At 41.4% G+C, this 23,390-nt stretch overlaps 1 protein-coding gene across 2 annotated transcripts; it reads right to left on the bottom strand.

Moving 5' to 3' along the window:
* Positions 1-444: 444 nt before the first annotated feature.
* Positions 445-23,161, bottom strand: LIN37 (lin-37 DREAM MuvB core complex component). 2 transcript variants are annotated; one of them, XM_085044607.1, is made up of 11 exons: positions 23,054-23,125; positions 22,479-22,541; positions 22,306-22,362; positions 20,688-20,766; positions 19,548-19,598; positions 19,436-19,465; positions 17,907-17,989; positions 12,706-12,833; positions 8,368-8,478; positions 1,505-1,578; positions 445-665 (listed from the first exon to the last, which is right to left on the bottom strand). In XM_085044607.1, the coding sequence occupies exons 3-11, from the start codon at positions 22,337-22,339 to the stop codon at positions 584-586; spliced, it is 672 nt and encodes a 223-aa protein (XP_084900733.1). In that variant the 5' UTR covers positions 22,340-22,362; positions 22,479-22,541; positions 23,054-23,125; the 3' UTR covers positions 445-583. The 2 variants fall into 2 exon arrangements, with proteins under 2 accessions (XP_084900733.1, XP_084900734.1); XM_085044608.1 differs by lacking the exon at positions 22,479-22,541 and having other exon boundaries at positions 23,054-23,161.
* Between the last annotated feature and the right edge of the window lie 229 nt (positions 23,162-23,390).

A 23,390-nucleotide genomic window follows, 5' to 3' on the forward strand; every position in this document is an offset into this window, starting at 1 on the left:
TGACATTTACACCCTGAAGGTCCCAGGTGACATTTTGGGAATCCCAGGTGACATTTGGGGACAATTTTGGACTCCCAGGTGACATTTTAGGGTTCCCAGGTGACATTTAGGGACATTTTGGGTTCCCAGGTGACAATTTGGGTTCCCAGGTGACATTTGGGGACATTTAGGGTTCCCAGGTGACATTTGGGGACATTTTTGGGCTCCCAGGTGACATTTAGGGTTCCCAGGTGACATTTTTAGAGCCCCAAGTGACATTTGGGGACATTTTTGGTCTCTCAGGTGACATTTTGTTCTCCCAGGTGCCATTTAGGGGCGTGGCTTAGCGATGTGGGCGTGGCCTAACCTTAACCCTTCCCCTCCCTCCCTCCACAGCCGCGATGACGTCACCCCGGCCCCGCCCTGGCCCCGCCCCCTTCCCAATAAACCACGCCCATGACCAAATATGGACACCAGCAGAGCCTTTATTGGGGACGGGGAGGGAGGGGCGTGGCCTGGGCGAGGTGGGCGTGGCCTCGGGATGGTGGGCGTGGTCTGGGGTGGGCGTGGCTCCGCGTGGGCGTGGCCTGGGGTGGGCGTGGCCTCACTGGCGCTCGTAGATGATGCGCAGCAGCCTCAGGCTGGGGCCATAGCGCTGCTGCTGCCGCTGCGCCGCTTCCCGCCAGCTGGGAAACCAGGATGGCCAGTTAGAGACCAGTATGGACCAGTATAGATCAGTAGGGACCAGTTAGGGACCAGTAGAGACCAGTTAGAGACCAGTTAGAACCAGTATGGCCAGTTAGGGACCAGTATAGATCAGTATGGACCAGTTAGGGACCAGTTAGGGACCAGTTAGGGACCAGTATAGATCAGTATGGACCGGTTAGAACCAGTATGGCCAGTTAGAGACCAGTAGACACCAGTACGGACCAGTTAGGGACCAGTATGGACTGGTTTGAACCAGTTAGAGACCACTTAGAGACCAGTATGGATCAATATAGACCACTATGGACCACTATGGACCAGTTAGAGACCAGTACGGACCAGTATGGACCAGTTGGAGACCAATATGACCAGTATAAACCAGTTCCCTCCCAGTCCCTCCCAGTCTCTCCCAGTCCATCCCAGTTCCCTCCCAGTCTAAACCGGTCTCTCCCAGTATCTCCCAGTCCCTTTCCCAGTTCCCTCCCAGTCTAAACCAGTCTCTCCCAGTATAACCCAGTCCCTCCCACTCTCCCCCAATATAATCCAGTCCATCCCAATCCCTCCCAGTATAAACCAGTACAAACCAGTATATCCCAGTCTCTCCCAATATAATCCATTCCATCCCAGTCTCTCCCAGTCCCTCCCAGTCCATCCCACTCCCTCCCAGTATATCCCAGTCCCTCCCAGTCCATCCCAGTCCCTTTCCCAGTCCCTCCCAGTGTCCCCCAGTCCCTCCCAGTTCATCCCAATCCCATCCCAGTCCCTTTCCCAGTCCCTCCCAGTCCATCCCAGTCCCTCCCAGTATAAACCAGTCTCTCACCGCTGCCTCACTCGTTTCCACCTATCCATGTTCTTGTAAATCAATGACGTAATCGAGGGGGCGGGGTCAAGCACCTGGGGGCGGAGCCAAAGAAGGATTACGTCATCGAATGGGTGAGGTAATTGACGATGACGTCATTGAATGGGCGGGGCTTGGGAGGGGCCTGAGGGGCTTGGGGGGAATTTTGGGGGTTTTGGGAGAAATTTTGGAGTTTTTTGAAAGAAACTTTGGGGGTTTGGGGGGAATTTTGGGTTTTTGAGAGAAATTTTGGGGGTTTTGGGAGGAATTTTGGGGTTTTTGGGAGGAATTTTGGGGGTTTTTTTGGGATTTGAGTACATTTAGGGAGGAATTTGGAATTTCTGGGGCTTTTTTTGGGGCAGATTGTGGAGTTTTGGGTTTTTTTGGGGAATTTTGCGGTTTTTTGGGGGAAACTTTGGGGATTTTATGAGAATTTTAGGTTTTTTTGAGAATTTTGGGTTTCTTGGGAGACATTTTGGGGTTTTTGTGGGTGTTTTGGGGGAATTTGGGGTTTTTTGGGAGGATTTTGGGTGTTTTTGGGGGGAATTTTGGGTTTTTGGGGAGAATTTTGAGGGGTTTTGGGACAATTTTGGGTTTTTTGGGGAATTTTGGGATTTTTGGGAGAATTTTGGGGTTTTTTGAGAGGATTTTGGGGGTTTTTGGGACAATTTTGGGTTTTTTTGGGAATTTGGGGTTTTTTGGGAGAATTTTGGGGTTTTTTGGGAGAATTTTGTGGTTTTTTTGGGAGAATTTTGGGGTTTTTGGATGGAATTTTGGGGTTTTTTTGACAATTTTGGGGATTTTAGGAGGAATTTTGGGGGTTTTTGAGAGAATTTTGGGTTTTTTTGAGAGGATTTTGGGGGGTTTTGGGAGGAATTTTGGGGTTTTTTGCGAAATTTTGGGATTTTGGGGAGAAATTGGGGTTTTTCGGAGAATTTTGGGGGTTTTTAGAGGAATTTTGGGGTTTTTTTTGAGAATTTTGGGGCTTTTGGGAGGAATTTTTGGGTTTTTGGGAAGAATTTTGGGGTTTTTTGGGGAATTTTGGGTTTTTTGTGGCATTTGAGTACATTTAGGGAGGAATTTGGGGTTATTTTGGGGCGGATTGTGGGTTTTGGGGGTTTTTTTGGAAGAATTTTGGGGATTTTTTTGAGTTTTGGGGGTTTTTTTGGAGAATGTTGGGTTTTTTGGGAGGAATTTTGGGGTTTTTTTTGGGATTTGAGTACATTCAGGGAGGAATTTGGAATTTTTGGGGGTTTTTTTGGGGCAGATTGTGGAGTTTTGGGTTTTTTTGGGGAATTTTGCGGTTTTTTGTGGGAAATTTTGGGGATTTTATGAGAATTTTAGGTTTTTTTGAGAATTTTGGGTTTCTTGGGAGAAATTTTGGGGTTTTTGTGGGAATTTTGGGGGTTTTGGGGGAATTTGGGGTTTTTTGGGAGGATTTTGGGTGTTTTTGGGGGGAATTTTGGGTTTTTTTGGGAGAATTTTTGGGTTTTTAGGAGGAGTTTTGGGGGCAATTTTGGGTTTTTTGGGAGAATTTAAGGTTTTTTGGAAGAAAATTTGGTTTTTTGGGGAATTTGGGGTTTTTTGGGAGAATTTTGGGTTTTTTTGAGAGGATTTTGGGGTTTTTGGGAGGAATTTTGGGGTTGTTTTGGGGAATTTTGGGTTTTTGGGGGAATTTTGGAGGTTTTTTGAGAATTTTGGGATTTTTGGGAGAAATTTTGGGGTAAAACTTTGGGGTAAAACTTTGGGGTTTTTGGGATAAATTTTGGTGGATTTTGGGGTGAATTTTGGGGTAACTTTGGGGTAAATTTTTGGTAGTTTTGGGGTGAAATCTGGGCTATTTTAGGATGAATTTTTTTGGTATTTTGGGTGAATTTTGAGGATTTTTGGGGTGGATTTGGGGCTATTTTGGGATGGATTTTTGGGGTAACTTTGGGATATTCTGAGATGGATTTTTGGGGTAAATTTTAGGATATTTTGGACTAAATTTGGAGATATTTTGGGGTGGATTTCTGAACTAGATTTTGAGATATTTTAGGATAAATCTTTGTGATATTTTGGGGTAAATTTGGAATATTCTGGGATAAATTTTGGGATCTTTTGGGTGCATTTTGGGCCATTTTAGGTGCATTTTTTGGGATAAATTTGGGGATTTTTGGGGTGGATTTTGGGATAAATTTGGGATATTTTGGGATGGAATTTTTGGGATCATTTTGGGCTATTTTGGGGTGAATTTTAGGATATTCAGGAATGGATTTTTGGGCTGTTTTAGGATGGATTTTTGGGATATATTTTAGGATATTCTGGGATGGATTTGGGGCTATTTTGGGATGAAATTTTGGGACATTTTGGGATATTCTGGGATGGATTTTTGGGTGAAAATTGGAACATTCCAGGATGGAGTTTTGAGAGAAATTTAGAATTTTTGGGATACTTTGGGGTGAATTTTTGGGGTAAATTTGGGGTTTTTGGGTGGATTTTTGGGACATTTCAGGAGACATTTTTAGCATATTCTGGGATGGATTTTTGGGCTAAATTTTAGGATATTTTCAGCTAATTTTGGGGTTTTCTCTCACTATCTCAGAACTCTCATTACTCTCATCAGGCCCAGCAAGGAGAGGAGATTTTGGGTGAATTTTGGGCCATTTTAGGATGGATTTTTGGGGGTTTTGGGGTGAATTTTGGGGTTTTTGGGGTAAATTTTTGGTAGTTTTGGGGTGAAATTTGGAGTTTTTGGATGAATTTTTTTGGTATTTTGGGCGAATTTTGGGCTATTTTGGGGTGGATTTTTGGTGGATTTTGAGGTAAAATTTTGGGATTTTTGGGATGAATTTTGGTGGATTTTGGGGTGAATTTTGGGGTTTTTGGGGTAAATTTTTGGTAGATTTGGGGTGAAATTTGGAGTTTTTGGATGAATTTTTTTGGTATTTTGGGTGAATTTTGGGCTATTTTGGGTAGATTTTTGGGGGTTTTGGGGTGGAATTTTTGGGGTTTTGAGGTAAAATTTTGGGGTTTTTGGGATGAATTTTGCTGGATTTTGGGGTAAATTTTTGGTAGTTTTGGGGTGAAATTTGGGGTTTTTTAGGATGAATTTTTTTGGTATTTTCAGTGAATTTTGAGGACATTTTGGGTGAATTTTGGGCTATTTTGGGATGGATTTTTGGGGTAACTTTGGGACACTCTGGGATGGATTTTTGGGCTAAATTTCAGGATATTTTAGGATAAATTTTGGGGTTTTCTCTCACCATCTCAGGACTCTCACTGCCCTCGTCAGGCCCAGCAGGGAGGAGATTTTGGGTGAATTTTGGGCTATTTTGGGATGAAATTTGGGCTATTTTGGGATGGATTTTTGGGACATTTTGGGTGAATTTTGGGCTATTTTGGGTGAATTTTGGGCTATTTTGGGATGGATTTTTGGGACATTCTGGGATGGATTTTTGGGGTAACTTTGGGCTATTTTGGGGTGGATTTTTGGGACATTTTGGGTGGAATTTTTGGGTTTTCTCTCACCGTCTCAGGACTCTCACTGCCCTCGTCAGGCCCCAGCAGGGAGGAGATTTTGGGTGAATTTTGGGCTATTTTGGGGTGGAATTTTGGGGATTTTGGGTAAAATTTTGGGGGTTTTTGGGGTAAAACTTTGGGGTTTTTGGGATGAATTTTGGTGGATTTTTGGGTTCTTGGATGAATTTTTTTGATATTTTGGGTGAATTTTGAGAATTTATGGGTGAATTTGGGGCTATTTTGGGATGGATTTTTGGGACATTTTGGGTGAATTTGGGGCTATTTTGGGGTGGATTTTTGGGGTAACTTTGGGACATTCTGGGATGGATTTTTGGCTAAAGTTCAGATAATTTTGGGTGGAATTTTGGGGTTTTCTCTCACCGTCTCAGGGCTGTCACTGCCCTCATCAGACCCCAGCAGGGAGGAGATTTTGGGTGAATTTTGGGCTATTTTGGGATGGATTTTTGGGGTAACTTTGGCACATTCTGGGATGGATTTTTGGGACATTTTAGGATAAATTTTGGGTAATTTTGGGTAAGTTTCTCACCGTCTCAGGACTGTCACTGCCCTCGTCAGGCCCCAGCGGGGAGGAGATTTTGGGTGAATTTTGGGCTATTTTGGGATGAAATTTGGGCTATTTTGGAATGGATTTTTGGGGTAACTTTGGGCTATTTTGGGATGGATTTTTGGGCTATTTTAGGATAAATTTTGGGTAAATCTCTCACCATCTCAGGGCTGTCACTGCCCTCGTCAGGCCCCAGCGGGGAGGAGATTTTTGGGTGAATTTTGGGCTATTTTGGGATGGATTTTTGGGGTAACTTTGGGACATTCTGGGATGGATTTTTGGGCTATTTTAGGATAAAATTTAGGATATTTTGGGTAAGTTTCTCACTGTCTCAGGGCTGTCACTGCCCTTGTCAGGCCCCAGCAGGGAGGAGATTTTGGGGGAATTTTGGGCTATTTTGGGATGAAATTTGGGCTATTTTGGAATGGATTTTTGGGGTAACTTTGGGACACTCTGGGGTGGATTTTTGGGACATTTTGGGTGGAATTTTTGGGGTTTTCTCTCACCGTCTCAGGACTCTCACTGCTCTCATCAGACCCCAGCAGGGAGGAGATTTTGGGATGAAATTTGGGCTATTTTGGGATGGATTTTTGGGGTGACTTTGGGACATTCTGGGATGGATTTTTGGGTTAAATTTTAGGATATTTTGGGTAATTTTTGGGTAAATCTCTCACCGTCTCAGGACTGTCACTGCTCTCATCAGGCCCCAGCGGGGAGGAGATTTTGGGTGAATTTTGGGCTATTTTGGGGTGGAATTTTGGTGGATTTTGGGGTAAAATTTTGGGGGTTTTTGGGGTAAAACTTTGGGGTTTTTGGGATGAATTTTGGTGGATTTTTGGGCTCTTGGATGAATTTTTTTTATATTTTGGGTGAATTTTGAGAATTTTTGGGTGAATTTTGGGCTATTTTGGGATGGATTTTTGGGGTGACTCTGGGACATTCTGGGATGGATTTTTGGGCTATTTCAGGATAAATTTTGGGATTTTTTGGGCTATCTTGGGATGGATTTTGGGCTATTTTGGGATTATTTTGGGCTATCTTGGGATGGATTTTGGGCTATTTTAGGATGGATTTTTGGAACATTTTGGGGGAATTTTGGGCTATTTTGGGATGGATTTTTGGGGTAACTTTGGGACATTCTGGGATGGATTTTTGGGCTAAATTTCAGGATAAATTTTTGGGTAATTTTTGGAGTTTTCTCTTACCATCTCAGGACTATCACTGCTCTCATCAGGCCCAGCAGGAAGGAGATTTTGGGTGAAATTTGGGCTATTTTGGGGTGGATTTTTGGGGGTTTTGGGGTAAAATTTTGGGGGTTTTTGGGGTAAAACTTTGGGGGTTTTGGGATGAATTTTGGTAGATTTTTGGGTTCTTGGATGAATTTTTTTGATATTTTGGGTGAATTTTGAGAATTTTTGGGTGAATTTGGGGCTATTTTGGGATGGATTTTTGGGGTAACTTTGGGACATTCTGGGATGGATTTTTGGGATTATTTTGGGCTATTTTGGGATGGATTTTGGACTATTTTGGGATGAAATTTTGGGACATTTTGGGTGAATTTTGGGCTATTTTGGGATGGATTTTTGGGGTAACTTTGGGCTATTTTGGGATGGATTTTTGGGCTATTTCAGGATGGATTTTTGGGATTATTTTGGGCTATTTTGGGATGGATTTTTGGGACATTTTGGGTGAATTTTGGGCTATTTTGGGATGGATTTTTGGGGTAACTTTGGGACACTCTGGGATGGATTTTGGGCTATTTCAGGATATTTTAGGATAAATTTTGGGGTTTTCTCTCACCATCTCAGGACTCTCACTGCCCTCGTCAGGCCCAGCAGGGAGGAGATTTTGGGTGAATTTTGGGCTATTTTAGGATGGATTTTTGGGACATTTTGGGTGAATTTTGGGCTATTTTGGGGTGGATTTTTGGGGTAACTTTGGGACATTCTGGGATGGATTTTGGGCTATTTTAGGATAAAATTTAGGATATTTTGGGTAAGTTTCTCACCATCTCAGGACTGTCACTGCCCTCGTCAGGCCCCAGCAGGGAGGAGATTTTGGGTGAATTTTGGGCTATTTTAGGATGGATTTTTGGGGTAACTCTGGGACATTCTGGGATGGATTTTTGGGCTATTTCAGGATAAATTTTGGGATATTTTGGGTAAGTTTCTCACCATCTCAGGGCTGTCACTGCCCTCGTCAGGCCCCAGCAGGGAGGAGATTTTGGGGGAACTTTGGGCTATTTTGGGGTGGATTTTTGGGACATTTGGGGTGAATTTTTGGGCTATTTTGGGATGGATTTTTGGGGTAACTTTGGGACATTCTGGGATGGATTTTTGGGCTATTTCAGGATAAATTTTGGGTGATTTTGGGTAAGTTTCTCACAGTCTCAGGGCTGTCACTGCCCTCGTCAGGCCCCAGCGGGGAGGAGATTTTGGGTGAATTTTGGGCTATTTTGGGGTGGAATTTTGGGGGTTTTGGGGTAAAATTTTGGGGGTTTTTGGGGTAAAGCTTTGGGGTTTTTGGGATGAATTTTGGTGGATTTTTGAGTTCTTGGATGAATTTTTTTGATGTTTTGGGTGAATTTTGAGAATTTATGGGTGAATTTTGGGCTATCTTGGGATGGATTTTGGACTATTTTGGGATGAAATTTTGGGACATTTTGGGTGAATTTTGGGCTATTTTGGGATGGATTTTTGGGGTAACTTTGGGACATTCTGGGATGGATTTTTGGGCTATTTTAGGATAAATTTTGGGTGATTTTGGGTAAATCTCTCACCGTCTCAGGGCTGTCACTGCCCTCGTCAGGCCCCAGCGGCGTTGGCACTCTGGGGGTCACAGCTGGGCTGGGGGGAGGTAACTGCAGCACATCGTCTGCCTTGGGCGGAGCCTGACCAGTATAGACCAGTACGGACCAGTTAGAACCAGTTAGAACTGACAGAAACCAGTACAGACCAGTACAGACCAGTTAGAACCAGGTAGAACTGAGAGAAACCAGTACAGACCAGTACAGACCAGTATAAACCAGTACGGACCAGTTAGAGCCAGTTAGAACTGACAGAAACCAGTACAGACCAGTTAGAGCCGACAGAAACCAGTACAGACCAGTATAAACCAGTATAAACCAGTACGGACCAGTTAGAACCAGTTAGAGCCGACAGAAACCAGTACAGACCAGTATAAACCAGTACAGACCAGTTAGAACAGAAAGAAACCAGTACAGACCAGTACAGACCAGTTAGAAGCGACAGAAACCAGTTCAGACCAGTTCAGACCAGTACAGACCAGTACAGACCAGTACAGACCAGTCAGAACAGAGAGAAACCAGTACAGACCAGTACAGACCAGTACAGACCAGTTCAGACCAGTTAGAAGCGACAGAAACCAGTTCAGACCAGTACAGACCAGTATGGACCAGTACAGACCAGTACAGACCAGTATGGACCAGTTAGAACCGATAGAAACCAGTACAGACCAGTGAGAACTGGCAGGGATCGATACCAATCAATACCGATCAATAGGGATCAATATGGATCAATACAAACCAGTACAGACCAGTACAGACCAGTTAGAACTGGCAGGGATCGATACCGATCAATACCGATCAATACTGATCAATACCGATCCATACGCATTGATAGAAACCAGTACAGACCAGTTAGAACCAGTAGGGATCAATACTGATCAATACCAATCAGCAGGAATTGATACAGATCAATACTAATCAATATGGATCAACAGAAACCAGAACAGACCAGTTAAAACCAGCAGGGATTGATACTGATCAATAGGGATCAGTACCGATCAATAGGGATCAATAGGAATCGACACTAATCGATACCGATCAACACAGATCGATACGGATCCATAGAAAACCAGCATGGATCAATATGGATCAATAAAAACCAGCACAGACCAGTACAGACCAGTATGGACCAGTTAGAACCAGTAGGGATCAATACCGATCAATACAGATCAATAGGGATCAATACGGGTCAACACGGATCAATAGGGATCAATACGGACCAATAGAAACCAGTATGGATCAATACGGATTGATAGAAACCAATATCGATCAATAGAAACCAGTATGGATCAATATGGATCAACAGAAACCAATGTGGGTCAATATGGATCAATATGGATCAATAGAAATCAATATGGATCAACAAAAACCAATACGGATCAATACGGATTAATATAGATCAACAGAAACCAGTATGGATCAATATGGATCAATATGGATCAATATGGATGAATAGAAACCAATATAGATCAATAAAAGCCAATATGGATCAATATGGGTGAATAGAAACCAATATGGATCAATAGAAACCAATATGGGTCAATATGGGTCAATATGGACTAATAGAAACCAATATGGATCAATGGAAACCAATATGGATCAATATGGATCAATGGAAACCAATACGGATCAATATGGATTAATAGAAACCAGTATGGATCAATATGGATCAATGGAAACCAATACGGATCAATATGGATCAATATGGATCAATAGAAACCAATGTGGATCAATAGGGATCAACAAAAACCAATATTGATCAATATAGATCAATATGGATTGACGGAAACCAATAGGGATCAATAGAAACCAATATGGATCAATATGGATTGACAGAAACCAATAGGGATCAATAGAAACCAGTATGGATTGATAGAAACCAATATGGATCAATATGGATTGACAGAAACCAATAGGGATCAATATGGACCAATACGGATAGAAACCAGTATGAATCAATATGGATCAATGGAAACTAATGTGGATCAATATGGATCAATACGGATTGATAGAAACCAGTATGGATCAATATGGAATAATAGAAACCAATGTGGATCAATATGGATCAACAAAAACCAATACTGATCAATACGGATCAATATGGATCAATATGGATTAATAGAAACCAATGTGGGTCGATATGGATCAATAGAAACCAATACAGATCAATATGGATCAACAGAAATCAGTGTGGATTGATATAGATTAATGAAAACCTGCGTGGATCAATATGGATCAATAAATACCAATACACATCAATATGGATCAATACAGATCAATGGAAACCAATACGGATCAATACGGATCGATAGAAACCCAAAACCAGTACAGACCAGTTCCATTTTTAACCCTAAAATCCCCATTTTTCACCCCAAAATCCCCATTTTTCACCCTAAAACCAGTTTTTTGCTCCCAGTCCCTCCCAGTTTGCTCCCAGTATAAACCAGTACATCCTAAATCCCTCCCAGTATAAACCAGTATATCCCAGTTCCCATTTTTAACCCTTTCACTCCCATTTTCCCCCCAAAATCCCCATTTTTCCACCCTAAAATCCCCATTTTTAACCCTAAAATCCCCATTTTTCACCCCAAAACCTCTGTGTTTTCTCCTCCCAGTCCCTCCCAGTATAAACCAGTCCATCCCAGTTTCCTCCCAGTCTATCCCAGTATATCCCAGTTCCCATTTTTAACCCTAAAACTCCCATTTTTCACTCCAAAATCCCCATTTTTGCTCCTAAAATCCCCATTTTTCGCCCCAAAACCACAGTTTTTTGCCCCCAGCCCCTCCCAGTATATCCCAGTATAACCCAGTCCCTCCCAGTATAAACCAGTTCATCCCAGTTTCCTCCCAGTATAAACCAGGGCCATTTTTAACCCTAAAACTCCCATTTTTAACCCTAAAATCCCCATTTTTCACCCCAAACCCACACGGTTTTTTGCTCCCAGCCCCTCCCAGTCCCTCCCAGTTTGCTCCCAGTATAAACCAGTACATCCCAAATCCCTCCCAGTATAAACCAGTATATCCCAGTTCCCATTTTTAACCCTTTCACTCCCATTTTTGGCCCCAAAATCCCCATTTTTCACCCCAAAACCACACACTTTTTTGCTCCCAGTCCCTCCCAGTATAAACCAGTTCATCCCAGTTCCCTCCCAGTCATTCCCAGTCTATCCCAGTATATCCCAGTCCAATTTTTAACCCTAAAATCCTCATTTTTTCCCGAAATGTGCACAGACTTTTGCTCCCAGTTCCCTCCCAGTATAAACCAGTTCATCCCAGTTTCCTCCCAGTATATCCCAGTCCCATTTTTAACCCTAAAACTCCCATTTTTCCCCCTAAAATCCCCATTTTTCACCCCAAACCCACACGGTTTTTTGCTCCCAGCCCCTCCCAGTATATCCCAGTATATCCCAGTATATCCCAGTATAACCCAGTCCATCCCAGTATAAACCAGTTCTTTCCCAGTTCCTCCCAATGCCGTTTTTAACCCCAAAACTCCCATTTTTCACTCCAAAATCCCCATTTTCGCTCCTAAAATCCCCATTTTTCACCCCAAAACCACGCGGTTTTTTGCCCCCAGTCCCTCCCAGTATATCCCAGTATAAACCAGTTCATCCCAGTTCCCTCCCAGCATAAACCAGTCCCATTTTTAACCCTAAAACTCCCATTTTTCCCCCGAAAATCCCCATTTTTAACCCTAAAATCCCCATTTTTCACCCCAAAACCTCTGTGTTTTCTCCTCCCAGTCCCTCCCAGTATAAACCAGTTCATCCCAGTTCCCTCCCAGTCTATCCCAGTATATCCCAGTCCCATTTTTAACCCTAAAACTCCCATTTTTCACTCCAAAATCCCCATTTTTGCTCCTAAAATCCCCATTTTTCACCCCAAACCCACCGGGTTTTTTGCTCCCAGCCCCTCCCAGTCCCTCCCAGTTTGCTCCCAGTATAAACCAGTACATCGCAAATCCCTCCCAGTACAAACCAGTATATCCCAGTTCCCATTTTTAACCCTTTCACTCCCATTTTTGGCCCCAAAATCCCCATTTTTCACCCCAAAACCACACACTTTTTTGCTCCCAGTCCATCCCAGTATAAACCAGTTCATCCCAGTTCCCTCCCAGTCATTCCCAGTCTATCCCAGTCCAATTTTTAACCCTAAAATCCCCATTTTTAACCCTAAAACTCCCATTTTTCCCCCTAAAATCCCCATTTTTGCTCCTAAAATCCCCATTTTTCACCCCAAAACCACGCGGTTTTTTGCTCCCAGCCCCTCCCAGTCCCTCCCAGTATAACCCAGTATAAGCCAGTGGCTCACAGGCGGGGCAGGGCTGGGGTTGGCAGGGCAGTGGCCGATCCAGGCTCGGCACACAGGGTACAGAGGAGTTCCTGCTGGGAACTGAGCCAGTTCAACGCTGCGGTCAAAGAGCCGGATCACGAAGGAATCTGGGGGAGAAAATATCAAAATTTAGCCCAAAATTAGCTCAAATTTGAGCTCAAAAATGAAAAAAAAATCAGCCCAGAAATCCCAAAAGTTATCCCAAAAAATGAAAACAAAAATCAGTCAAAAAATGAAAAAAGTCGCCCCAGAAATGCCCCAAAATCACCCAAAAATCAGCCCAAAAATCAGTCTAAAATCCCTAAAAAATCAGCCCAAAATCCCAAAATTTCAGCCCAAAATCCCTAAAAAATCAGCCCAAAATCCCTAAAAAATCGACCCAAATCCCTAAAAAATCAGCCCCAAAATCCCCAAAATTTCAGCTCAAAATCCCCAAAAATTCAGCCCCAAAATCCCAAAATTTCAGCCCAAAAAAGACCCCAAGTTCAACACTGAGGTCAAACAGACGGATCACGAAGGAATCTGGGGGAAAAATATCAAAATTTAGCCCAAAATTAGCTCAAATTTTAGCTCAAAAATGAAAAAAAAAAAATTAGCCCAGAAATCCCAAAAGTTATCCCAAAAAATCAAAAAAAAAATCGCCGCAGAAATGCCAAAAAATCAACTCAAAAATGCTGAAAAATCAGCCCAAAATCCTTAAAAAATCAGCCCCAAAATCCCCAAAAAATCAGCCCCAAAATCCCTAAAAATTCAGCCCCAAATCCCAAAATTTCAGCCCAAAACCCCGAAAATTCAGCCCAAAAATCCTAAAAAAACCCAAAACCCAAAAACACAAAACCCAAAATTTCAGCCCAAAATCCCTAAAAACTCAGTCTAAAATCCCTAAAAACTCAGCCCCAAAATCCCAAAATTTCAGCCCAAAATTCCTAAAAAATCAGCCCAAAATCCCAAAATTTCAGCCCAAAAATGACCCCAAGTTCAACACTGAGGTCAAACAGGTGAATCACGAAGGAATCTGGGGGGAAAAATATCAAAATTTAACCCAAAATTAGCTCAAATTTGAGCTCAAAAATTAGAGTAAAAATAGAAAAAAAATCAGCCCCAAAATCCCCAAAAAATTGCCCCAGAAATGCCAAAAAATCAACCCAAAAGCAATAAAAAATCAGCCCAAAAATCAGTCTAAAATCCCTAAAAAATCAACCCAAAATCCCCAAAATTTCAGCCCAAAATCCCTAAAAAATCAGCCCCAAAATCCCCAAAAAATCAGCCCAAAATTCCTAAAAAATCAGCCCCAAAATCCCTAAAAAGTCAGCCCCAAAATCCCAAAAATTCAGCCCAAAAAAATCAGCCCAAAATCCCAAAATTAGTCTAAAATCCCTAAAAAATCAGCCCAGAAATCCCAAAATTTCAGCCCAAAATCCCAAAATTTCAGCCCCAAAATCCCCAAAAAATCAGCCCAAAATCCCTAAAAAATCAGCCCCAAAATCCCAAAATTTCAGCCCAAAATTCCTAAAAAATCAGCCCAAAATCCCTAAAAAATCAGCCCAGAAATCCCAAAATTTCAGCCCAAAAATGACCCCAAAGCTCAACGCTGAGGTCAAACAGGTGAATCACGAAGGAATCTGGGAGGAGAAAATATCAAAATTTAGCCCAAAAAATCCCAGAAATCCCAAAAAACGAGCTCAGAAATCAATTCAGGACCTTCAGAAACCCCAAAACCCCCAAAATTAGCCCCAAAATCCAAAGGGATCAGCCGAAAAATGAGCTCAGAAATCCCAAAAATCAGCCCAAAACCCCCAAAAAATCCACCCAAATATCAGCCCAGAAATCAAAAAAATCAGCCCAAAAATCAGCTTAAAATCCCTAAAAAATCAGCCCAAAAATCAGTCCCAAAATCCCTAAAAAATCAGCCCCAAAATCTCTAAAGAATCAGCCCAAAATCCCCAAAACATCAGCCAAAAATCCCTAAATTTCAGCCCCAAAATCCCTAAAAAATCAGCCCCAAATCCCAAAATTTCAGCCCAAAACCCCAAAAATTCAGCCCAAAAATCCTAAAAAATCAGCCCAGAAATCCCTAAAAATCAGTCTAAAATCCCTAAAAAATCAGCCCAAAATCCCAAAATTTCAGCCCAAAAATGACCCCAAAGCTCAACACTGAGGTCGAACAGGTGAATCACAAAGGAATCTGGGGGAAAAAATATCAAAATTTAGCCCAAAATTAGCTCAAATTTGAGCTCAAAAATGAAAAAAAAAATCAGCCCAGAAATCCCAAAAGTTATCCCAAAAAATGAGAAAAAAATCAGCCCAAAAATCCCCAAAAGTCAACCCAAAATCAGCCCAAAAATCAGTCTAAAATCCCCAAAAACTCAACCCAAAATCCCCAGAAAATCAGCCCAGAAATCCCAAAATTTCAGCCCAAAATCCCTAAAAAATCAGCCCAAAATCCCTAAAAAATCAGCCCAAAAATCCCAAAAATTCAGCCCAAAATCCCTAAAAAATCAGCTCAAAATCCCTAAAAACTCCGTTAAAAAATCAGCCCAAAATCCTAAAAAAAAAAAGCCCTAAATGAGCCCAAAAATCCTCAAAAATCCACCTAAAATCAATAAAAAATCAGCCAAAAATCAGCCCAAAAATCCCCAAAAATCAGCCCAAAAATCCCCAAAACAGCCCAAAAATCCCAGAAATCAGCCCAAAAATCCCAAAATCAGCCCAAAGATCCCAAAAAAATCAGCCTAAAAATCCCCAAAAATCAACCCAAAATCAGCCCAAAAACAGCTCAAAGATTAGCACAAAAATCAGCCCAAAAATCAGCCCAAAAATCCCAGAAATCAGCTCAAAGATCCCAAAAATCCCAAAAAATCAGCCCAAAAATCAGCCCAAAAATCCCAAAAAATCAGCCCAAAAATCCCAAAAAATCAGCCCAAAAATCCCAAAAAAATCAGCCCAAAAATCAGCCCAAAGATCCAAAAAAAATCAGTCTAAAATCCCCAAAAATCAACCCAAAATCAGCCCAAAAATCCCAAAAATCAGCCCAAAAATGGGGATTTTGGCTCAGAATTCCCAAGTTTGGCCTCAAAATTCGCAATTTTAGGTCACAATTCCCAATTTTTCACCTAAAATCTCCAAGTTTTGCCCTAAAATCCCCAAATTTTCTCTTAGAACTCCCAAATTTCCATCTGGAATTTGGGAATTTTTGGGAATTTTGGGAATTTAGGAAATTTTGGGTCTGAGGTCAAATTTGGGCTCAAAATCCCCAATTTTGGACTCAAAATTCTCAATTTTTTGACATAAAATCCCAATTTTTGCCCTAAAATCCCCAAATTTTCACTCAGAACTCCCAAATTTCCATCTGGAATTTGGGAATTTTGGGGAATTTCAGAGAATTTTGGGTCTGAGGTCAAATTTGGGCTCAAAATCCCCAATTTTGGGCTCAAAATTCTCAATTTTTTGACACAAAACCCCCAAATTTTCACTCAGAACCCTCATATTTCCACTGAAATTTGGGAATTTTGTGGAATTTGGGAATTTTGGGGAATTTTGGGTCTGAGGTCAAATTTGGGCTCAGAATTCCCAAATTTTGGGCTCAAAATTCTCAATTTTTTTACTTAAAACCCCCAACTTTTGCCCTAAAATCCCCAAATTTTCGCTCAAAACCCCCAAATTTCCATCTAGAATTTAGGAATTTTTGGGAATTTTGGGGAATTTGGGAAATTTTGGGTCTGAGGTCAAATTTGGGCTCAGAATTCCCAAATTTTGGGCTCAAAATTCTCAATTTTTTGACATAAAACCACCAAATTTTTGCCCTAAAATCCCCAAATTTTCAGTTAAAATCCCCAAATTTCCACTCAGAATACCCAAATTTAACTCTGGAATTTGGGAATTTTTGGGAATTTTTGGGAATTTCAGAGAATTTTGGGTCTGAGGTCAAATTTGGGCTTAAAGTCCCCAATTTTGGGTTCAAAATTCTCAATTTTTTGACACAAAACCCCCAATTTTTGCCTTAAAATCCTCATTTTTTCACTCAGAATCCCCAAATTTTCACTCTGGAATTTGGGAATTTTGGGGAATTTTGGGAAATTTTTGGGAAATTTGGGAAATTTTTGGGAAATTTGGGAAACTTTGGGTCATCAATTTGCCAAACCCAATTTTTGCCTTAAAATCCTCATTTTTTCACTTAAGATCCCCAAATTTTCTCTCAGAACTCCCAAATTTCCATCTGGAATTTGGGAATTTTGGGGAATTTTGGGAATTTAGGAAATTTTGGGTCTGAGGTCAAATTTTTGAGTAAAAAAATCCAATTTTGGCCTCAGAAGTTTCCAATTTTTGCCTTAAAATCCCCAAATTTTCACTCAAAATCCCCAAATTTTCACTCAGAACCCTCAGATTTCCATCTGGAATTTGGGAATTTTTGGAAAATTTGGGGAATTTTGGGGAATTTGGGGAATTTTGGGTCTGAGGTCAAATTTTTGAGTAAAAAAAATCCAATTTTGGCCTCAGAAGTTTCCAATTTTTGACATATAATCCCCAAATTTTCACTCAGAACCCTCAGATTTCCATCTGAAATTTGGGAATTTTTGGAAAATTTGGGAAATTTTTGGTCTGAGATCAAACTTGGGCTCAGAATTCCCAAATTTTGGACTCAAAATTCTCAATTTTTTGACATAAAATCTCCAATTTTTGCCTTAAAATCCTCAAATTTTCACTTAAAATCCCCAAATTTTTGCTCAGAACCCTCAGATTTCCATCTGGAAATTTGGGAATTTTTGGAAAATTTGGGGAATTTTTGGGAAATTTGGGGAATTTTTGGGAAATTTGGGGAACTTTTGGGTCTGAGGTCAAATTTGGGCTCAGAATTCCCAAATTTTGACTCAAAATTCCCAATTTTTTGCCTTAAAATCCCCATTTTTTCACTCAAAATCCCCAAATTTTCACTCAGAATCCCCAAATTTCCATCTGGAATTTGGGAATTTTTGGGGAATTTTTGGGAATTTTGGGTCTTAGGTCAAATTTGGGCTCAGAATTCCCAAATTTTGACTCAAAATTCCCAATTTTTTGCCTTAAAATCCCCATTTTTTCACTCAAAATCCCCAAATTTTCGCTCAGATTCCCCAAATTTCCATCTGGAATTTGGGAATTTTTGGGAATTTCAGGGTTTTTTTGGGAATTTGGGGATTTCTCACTCTGTTTTTGGGGAGGAGTCTCCAGCCCCTCCCCCCCCTCGCGGCGCTTCTTCCTTCTCTGCTGAGGAAACTTCCCAGGAGGCCTGGAGAGAGAAAATTGGGAATTTTGGGGAATTTTGGGGAATTTGGGGATTTTTGGGGAGTTTAGAGGGGATTTTGGGGGATTTTTGGGGGAATTTTTGGAGATTTTGAGGGAATTTTTGGGAGAATTTAGAGGAATTTTGGGGGATTTTTGGAGATTTTATGGGTTTGAGGGGAAGTTTGGGGGGATTTTTGGGGAGTTTTGGGGAGTTTTGAGGGGATTTTGGGGGATTTTTGGGACTTTTGGGTGAAATTTTGGGGGAATTTTGGGGATTTTTTGGGGAATTTTGGGGAATTTTTGGGAACTTTGGGGGGAATTTTTGGGAACTTTGGGGGAATTTTTGGGAACTTTGGGGGGAATTTTTGGGAACTTTGGAGGAATTTTTGGGAATTTTCAGGGAATTTTTGGGGAATTTTGAGAGATTTTTTGAGGAATTTTGGGAATTTTAGGGAATTTTGGGGAAATTTTTGGAGATTTGATGGGGTTTTGAGGGGATTTTTGGGGGAATTTTGGGGGATTTTTGGGAATTTTTTGGGGACTTTGGGGAATTTTCGCAAAAACTTTGGGGAATTTTAGGAATTTTTTGAGATTTTGGGGGAATTTTTGGGGAATTTTGGGAACTTTTGGTGAAATTTTGGGGGAATTTAGGGGAATTTTTGGTGAAATTTTTTGGGGATTTTTGGGGAATTTGGGGGAAATTTTGGAGATTTTTGAGATTTTGGGGGAATTTTTGGGGCAATTTTTGGAGATTTTCGGAAATTTGGGGGAATTTTGGGGGAATTTGGGTGAAATTTTGGGGGAATTTTGGGAAAATTTTTGGGAATTTTAGAAATTTTTGGGAAATTTTAGAGAATTTTGTGGAATTTTTTTGGAATTTTTGGGAACTCTGGAGGAATTAAAGGGGATTTTGAGAGATTTTCAGGGATTTTGGGGGATTTTGGGTGAAATTTTGGGGAATTTTGGGGCAATTTTTGGGAATTTTTTTAGATTTTGGGGGAATTTTTGGAGATTTTGGAGGAATTTTTGGGGAATTTTGGGAATTTTAGGGGTTGGAAGGATTAAAGGGGATTTTGGGAGATTTTAAAGAAATTTTTGGGAATTTTTAGGGAATTTTGGGTGAAACTTTGGGGGAATTTTTTGGGAATTACAGGAATTTTTACAGAATTTTGGGGCAATTTTGGGAATTTTTTGGGGAATTTTGGGGGATTTTTGGGAATTTTCAGGGAATTTTTGGGGAATTTTGGGAGATTTTTGGGATTTTTTAAAAATTTTGGGTGAATTTTGGGAAAATTTGGGGGAATTTTAGAAATCTTTTTGAATTTTGGGGGAATTTTTAGGGAAATTTGGGGAATTTTGGGGAATTTCAGTGATTTTGAGGGGAGTTTTTGGGAATTTTGGGAAAATTTTGGGGAAATTTTGGGGAAATTTGGGAATTTTTGGGTCTCACCTTTTCCCAGGAGCAGTGGGCGAAGTCTCCCTGTAAAAAATTTAGGAATTTTGGGAATTTTTGGGGAAAATTTTGGGAATTTTTGGGGAAATTTTGGGGATTTTTTCCTTACTTGGTCTGAGGATCTCCAGGTGTTTTTCCAGCTTCTTCTTCCAGAGTTTCCCTGGAAAAAAAAACCCAAAATTTGGGAGAATTCCAAAAAATTTGGGGAATTCCCAAATTCCAAAATCCAAAAAAATCAAAAAAACTCCAAAAAATTCCCAAAATTCCCCCAAAATTTGGAGTTTTTACCACAAAAATCAATTTAAAATCCCTAAAAAAATCAATTTCAATTCAACCCCAAAAGGGTTTGTGGGAAAAATCCTAAAATTTGAGAAAATCCCCAAAAATTTTGGGAATTCCTAAATTCCAAATCAAAAAAACATTTTTAAAAAATCCAAAAAACCCAAAAATCCCAAAAAATTTGGAGTTTTCATCCCCAAAATTTCCATTTCAATCCCAAAAAAACCCCAAAAAATTCCATAGAAATTCCCAAAATTCCCCAAATCCATCCCAATCAATGTTGGGATTTCCCATCCTAAATCTGGAGGTTTCCAATCCCCAAAGTTCCCCAAAAATTCCATTTAAATTCCAAAAAAAAATCCAACTGAAATTCCCAAAAAAATCCCAACGAAATTCCCAAAATTTCCCCCCAAAAAATCCATTTAAAACCCCAAAAAATCCCAAAAAATCCCATTTCAATTCCCAAAACTCCCAAATCCATCCCAAATCGCAATTTTTGGTCCCAAAATCTCAATTTTTTGGTCCCAAAATCTCAAATTTTTGTATCCAAATCCCAAATTTTTCATCCCAAATCCCAATTTTTGGTCCCAAAATCTCAAATTTTTGGTTCCAAATCCCAAATTTTTCATCCCAAATCCCAATTTTTGGTCCCCAAATCTCAATTTTTCGATCCCAAATCCCCAAATTTTTGATTCCTAATCCCAAAATTCCCCTAAAAATTCCCTAAAATCCCCTCGAAAATTCCATTTAAGACCCAAAAAAAAATCCCATTTAAATCACCCAAAAAAACCCCAAAAATCCCATTTAAATCCCCAAAAAAACCCCAAAAATCCCATTTAAATCCAAAAAAACCCCCCAAAAATCCCCAAAACATCCAATTTCAATTCCCAAAACTCCCAAATCCATCCCAAATAAATCTTTGCTCCCAAAAATCCCAATTTTTTGTCCCAAAATCCCAATTTTCTCCCACCTGGGGTTGCCATTTCCTCTCTGCAGAAGTTGCTCCAGAACGGAATCCAAACGGCGCCGAGCAGCTCCAGGGTCCAGCTCTGGGAATTTGGGGAATTTTTAGAATTTTTGGGAATTTTAGGAGAATTTTTGGGATTTTTTGGGGGGATTTTAAAGGAATTTTGGGGGATTTTTCAGGATTTTTTGGAGATTTTAAAGGGGTTTTTTTGAGATTTTTAAGGATTTAGTTGGGATTTTTAAGGATTTTTTTTTAATTTTTAAGGATTTTTTGGAAGTTTTTTTTAAATTTTGAGAGTTTATTTTGGGTTTTTTTTTTTATTTCGGGGGATTTGGGGTCATTTTTGTGGGATTTGGGGTAATTTTAGGACTTTGGAGGAATTTTTAGGGAATTTTTATGATTTTAGGAATTTTTGGTGAAATTTTGAAGGAATTTCTGGGGGTTTGGGGGAATTTTTTGGAGAAATTTTTGGGAATTCAGGGGGAGATTTTAAGGAATTTTGGGGGATTTTTTGGGTAATTTTTGGGAATTTTTTTTTAATTTAATTTTTGGGGGTTTTACAGGTTTTTTTTTTTAATTTTTGAAGCTTTTTGAAGGAATTTTTGGGAATTTTGGGGCTCCAGGTGGCGCCAAGCAGCCCCGGGGTCAAGTTCTGGGAATTTGGGGAATTTTTGGGAATTTTAGGAGAATTTTGGGATTTTTTTTGGATCTCAAAGGATTTTCGGGGGATTTTTAAAATACTTTTTGAGAATTCTTCCACAGTTTTTAGTGAATTTTGGGGGATTTTCGGAGAATTGATGGTGATTTGTTGGGAATTCCTAGGAGTTTTGGAGAGTTTGAGGAATTTTTAGCATTTTTAATGAATTTTTAAAGGATTTTTTGAGGTGATTTTTTTAGGGGATTGTTTGGTAAAATTTCGGGGAATTTTTAAGGAATTTTTTGGGAATATTTCGAGGGATTTGGGGGACCTAGAGTTGAGTTCTGCGGGAATTTTTGGAGTTTTTTGAGGAATTTTGGGGGAATTTTGGGTAATTTGGGGGAGATGTGGAGGAGTTTTGGGGATTTCAGGAGGGATTTGGGGGTAGATTTGGAAAATTTGGGGAATTTGGGGGGATTTAGAGAAGAATTTGGAAGAGTTTTGGGATTTTTTTGGGGGGGAGGTTGCGAGAATTTTGGGGAATTTAAGCGGATTTTGGAGAGTTTTGGGAACTTGGGAGGATTTGGGGGGAAATTTTGGGGAATTTTTTTTGGAATTTGGGGAGAATTTTGGGATTCCAAGGGGAATTTTGAGGGAGTTTTGAGAATTTTTGGCAATTTCGGGGAGGGATTTGGGGTATTTTGCAATTTTTTAGGGAATTTGTGGAGAATTTGGGAGTTCCGGGGGTGAAACTTCGATAGAATTTAAGGAATCCAGGGAGAAATTCGGGATTTTTTTGGGGCGATTTAGGGGAATTTGGAGAATCCCAGAGGGAACCTTGAGAAATTTGGGGGAAATCGCAAAGTCCTGGGAGGATTTGGGGGAATTTAGGGAGATTCCAGAGGGAATTTTGGGGGATCCCGGGTGGGATTTTGGGGGTTTTTTGGGGGAATTTTGGGGACTTTTGGGGGATTTTGGACTCACCTGCCTTCTCCACCTTCACCTTCGCGGCCATCATGGCTCCGGGAGAATCTCTGGGGCCTGTGAGGGGTGGGGGAGTCATTTAGGAAACCCCAAATCCCCCGAAAAACCCCAAAATCCCCCAAAAAACCCCAAAATTCCCTCAAAAAACCCCCAAATCCGCCGCTTCCCCTCACCGCCTCCCTCAGCGCCGCCGCTTCCCGCCTTCCGCCCCCGCCGCTTCCCATTGGTCGACGCGCCTGTCAATCATCGACGAAAACCAATCAGCGGCCGAGGATGGGGCGGTTTGGGCTTTTTGACTACGACTCCCGTCGTGCCCCGCGGCACCATAGAGCGCCATTAATACCGGGCCTACAATTCCCATCATGCCCCGCGGCCCCATTGAGAACCATAGTGCGGCGCATACAACTCCCGTCATGCCCTGCGGCCCCATTCAGCTCAATTGGCGCCATGACTACAGCTCCCATCATGCTCCGCGCCCCATAGACTATTTTCGGGCCTATCATTCCCCTCACGGATTTCCCTCCAAATGTCTCCCCAGACTCGTAAATGCCCCCAAATGCCTTCCCAGACCTCTAGCAGCCCCCCAACATCCCTAATTCCCCACCAGTTCCCCCGCAGGATCCCCCAAGTGTTCCAACCTCCTCCCCAGCCCCACAGAGCCTCATTAAATCCACTTCTGCGCCTACAACTCCCGTCATCCCCCGCGCCCCACAGAGGCCCCGCAGCCCCCCAGGTGCCCCCTAAGTACCTTTTGAGGATCTCTTAAATGGCCTCTCTGACCCATAAGTGGCCTTTCGGACTCCTCAGTGCGCCCCTAGACCCTCAGGTTCTCCGTCGGAGCAACTTTCGGTACTACAACTCCCATCATCCCCCGCGGCGCCTCATAGAGCTCCATTATAAACTCGCATACAACTCCCGTCATCCCCCGCGGCGCCCATAGACCCCTATTGTACACTCGCATACAACTCCCATCATCCCCCGCGGCGCCCCATAGAGCCTCACTCTTAGCCTACAACTCCCATCACGCCCCGCGCCGCCCATAGCCCACCATTGCCGCCCCTCCCCTTCCCGCACTACAACTCCCG

Source organism: Lichenostomus cassidix, unplaced genomic scaffold (genome assembly GCF_008360975.1).
Source record: "Lichenostomus cassidix isolate B80296 unplaced genomic scaffold, HeHo_3.0 HiC_scaffold_37, whole genome shotgun sequence".
In the NCBI taxonomy this organism is placed as follows: Eukaryota; Metazoa; Chordata; class Aves; order Passeriformes; family Meliphagidae; genus Lichenostomus; species Lichenostomus cassidix.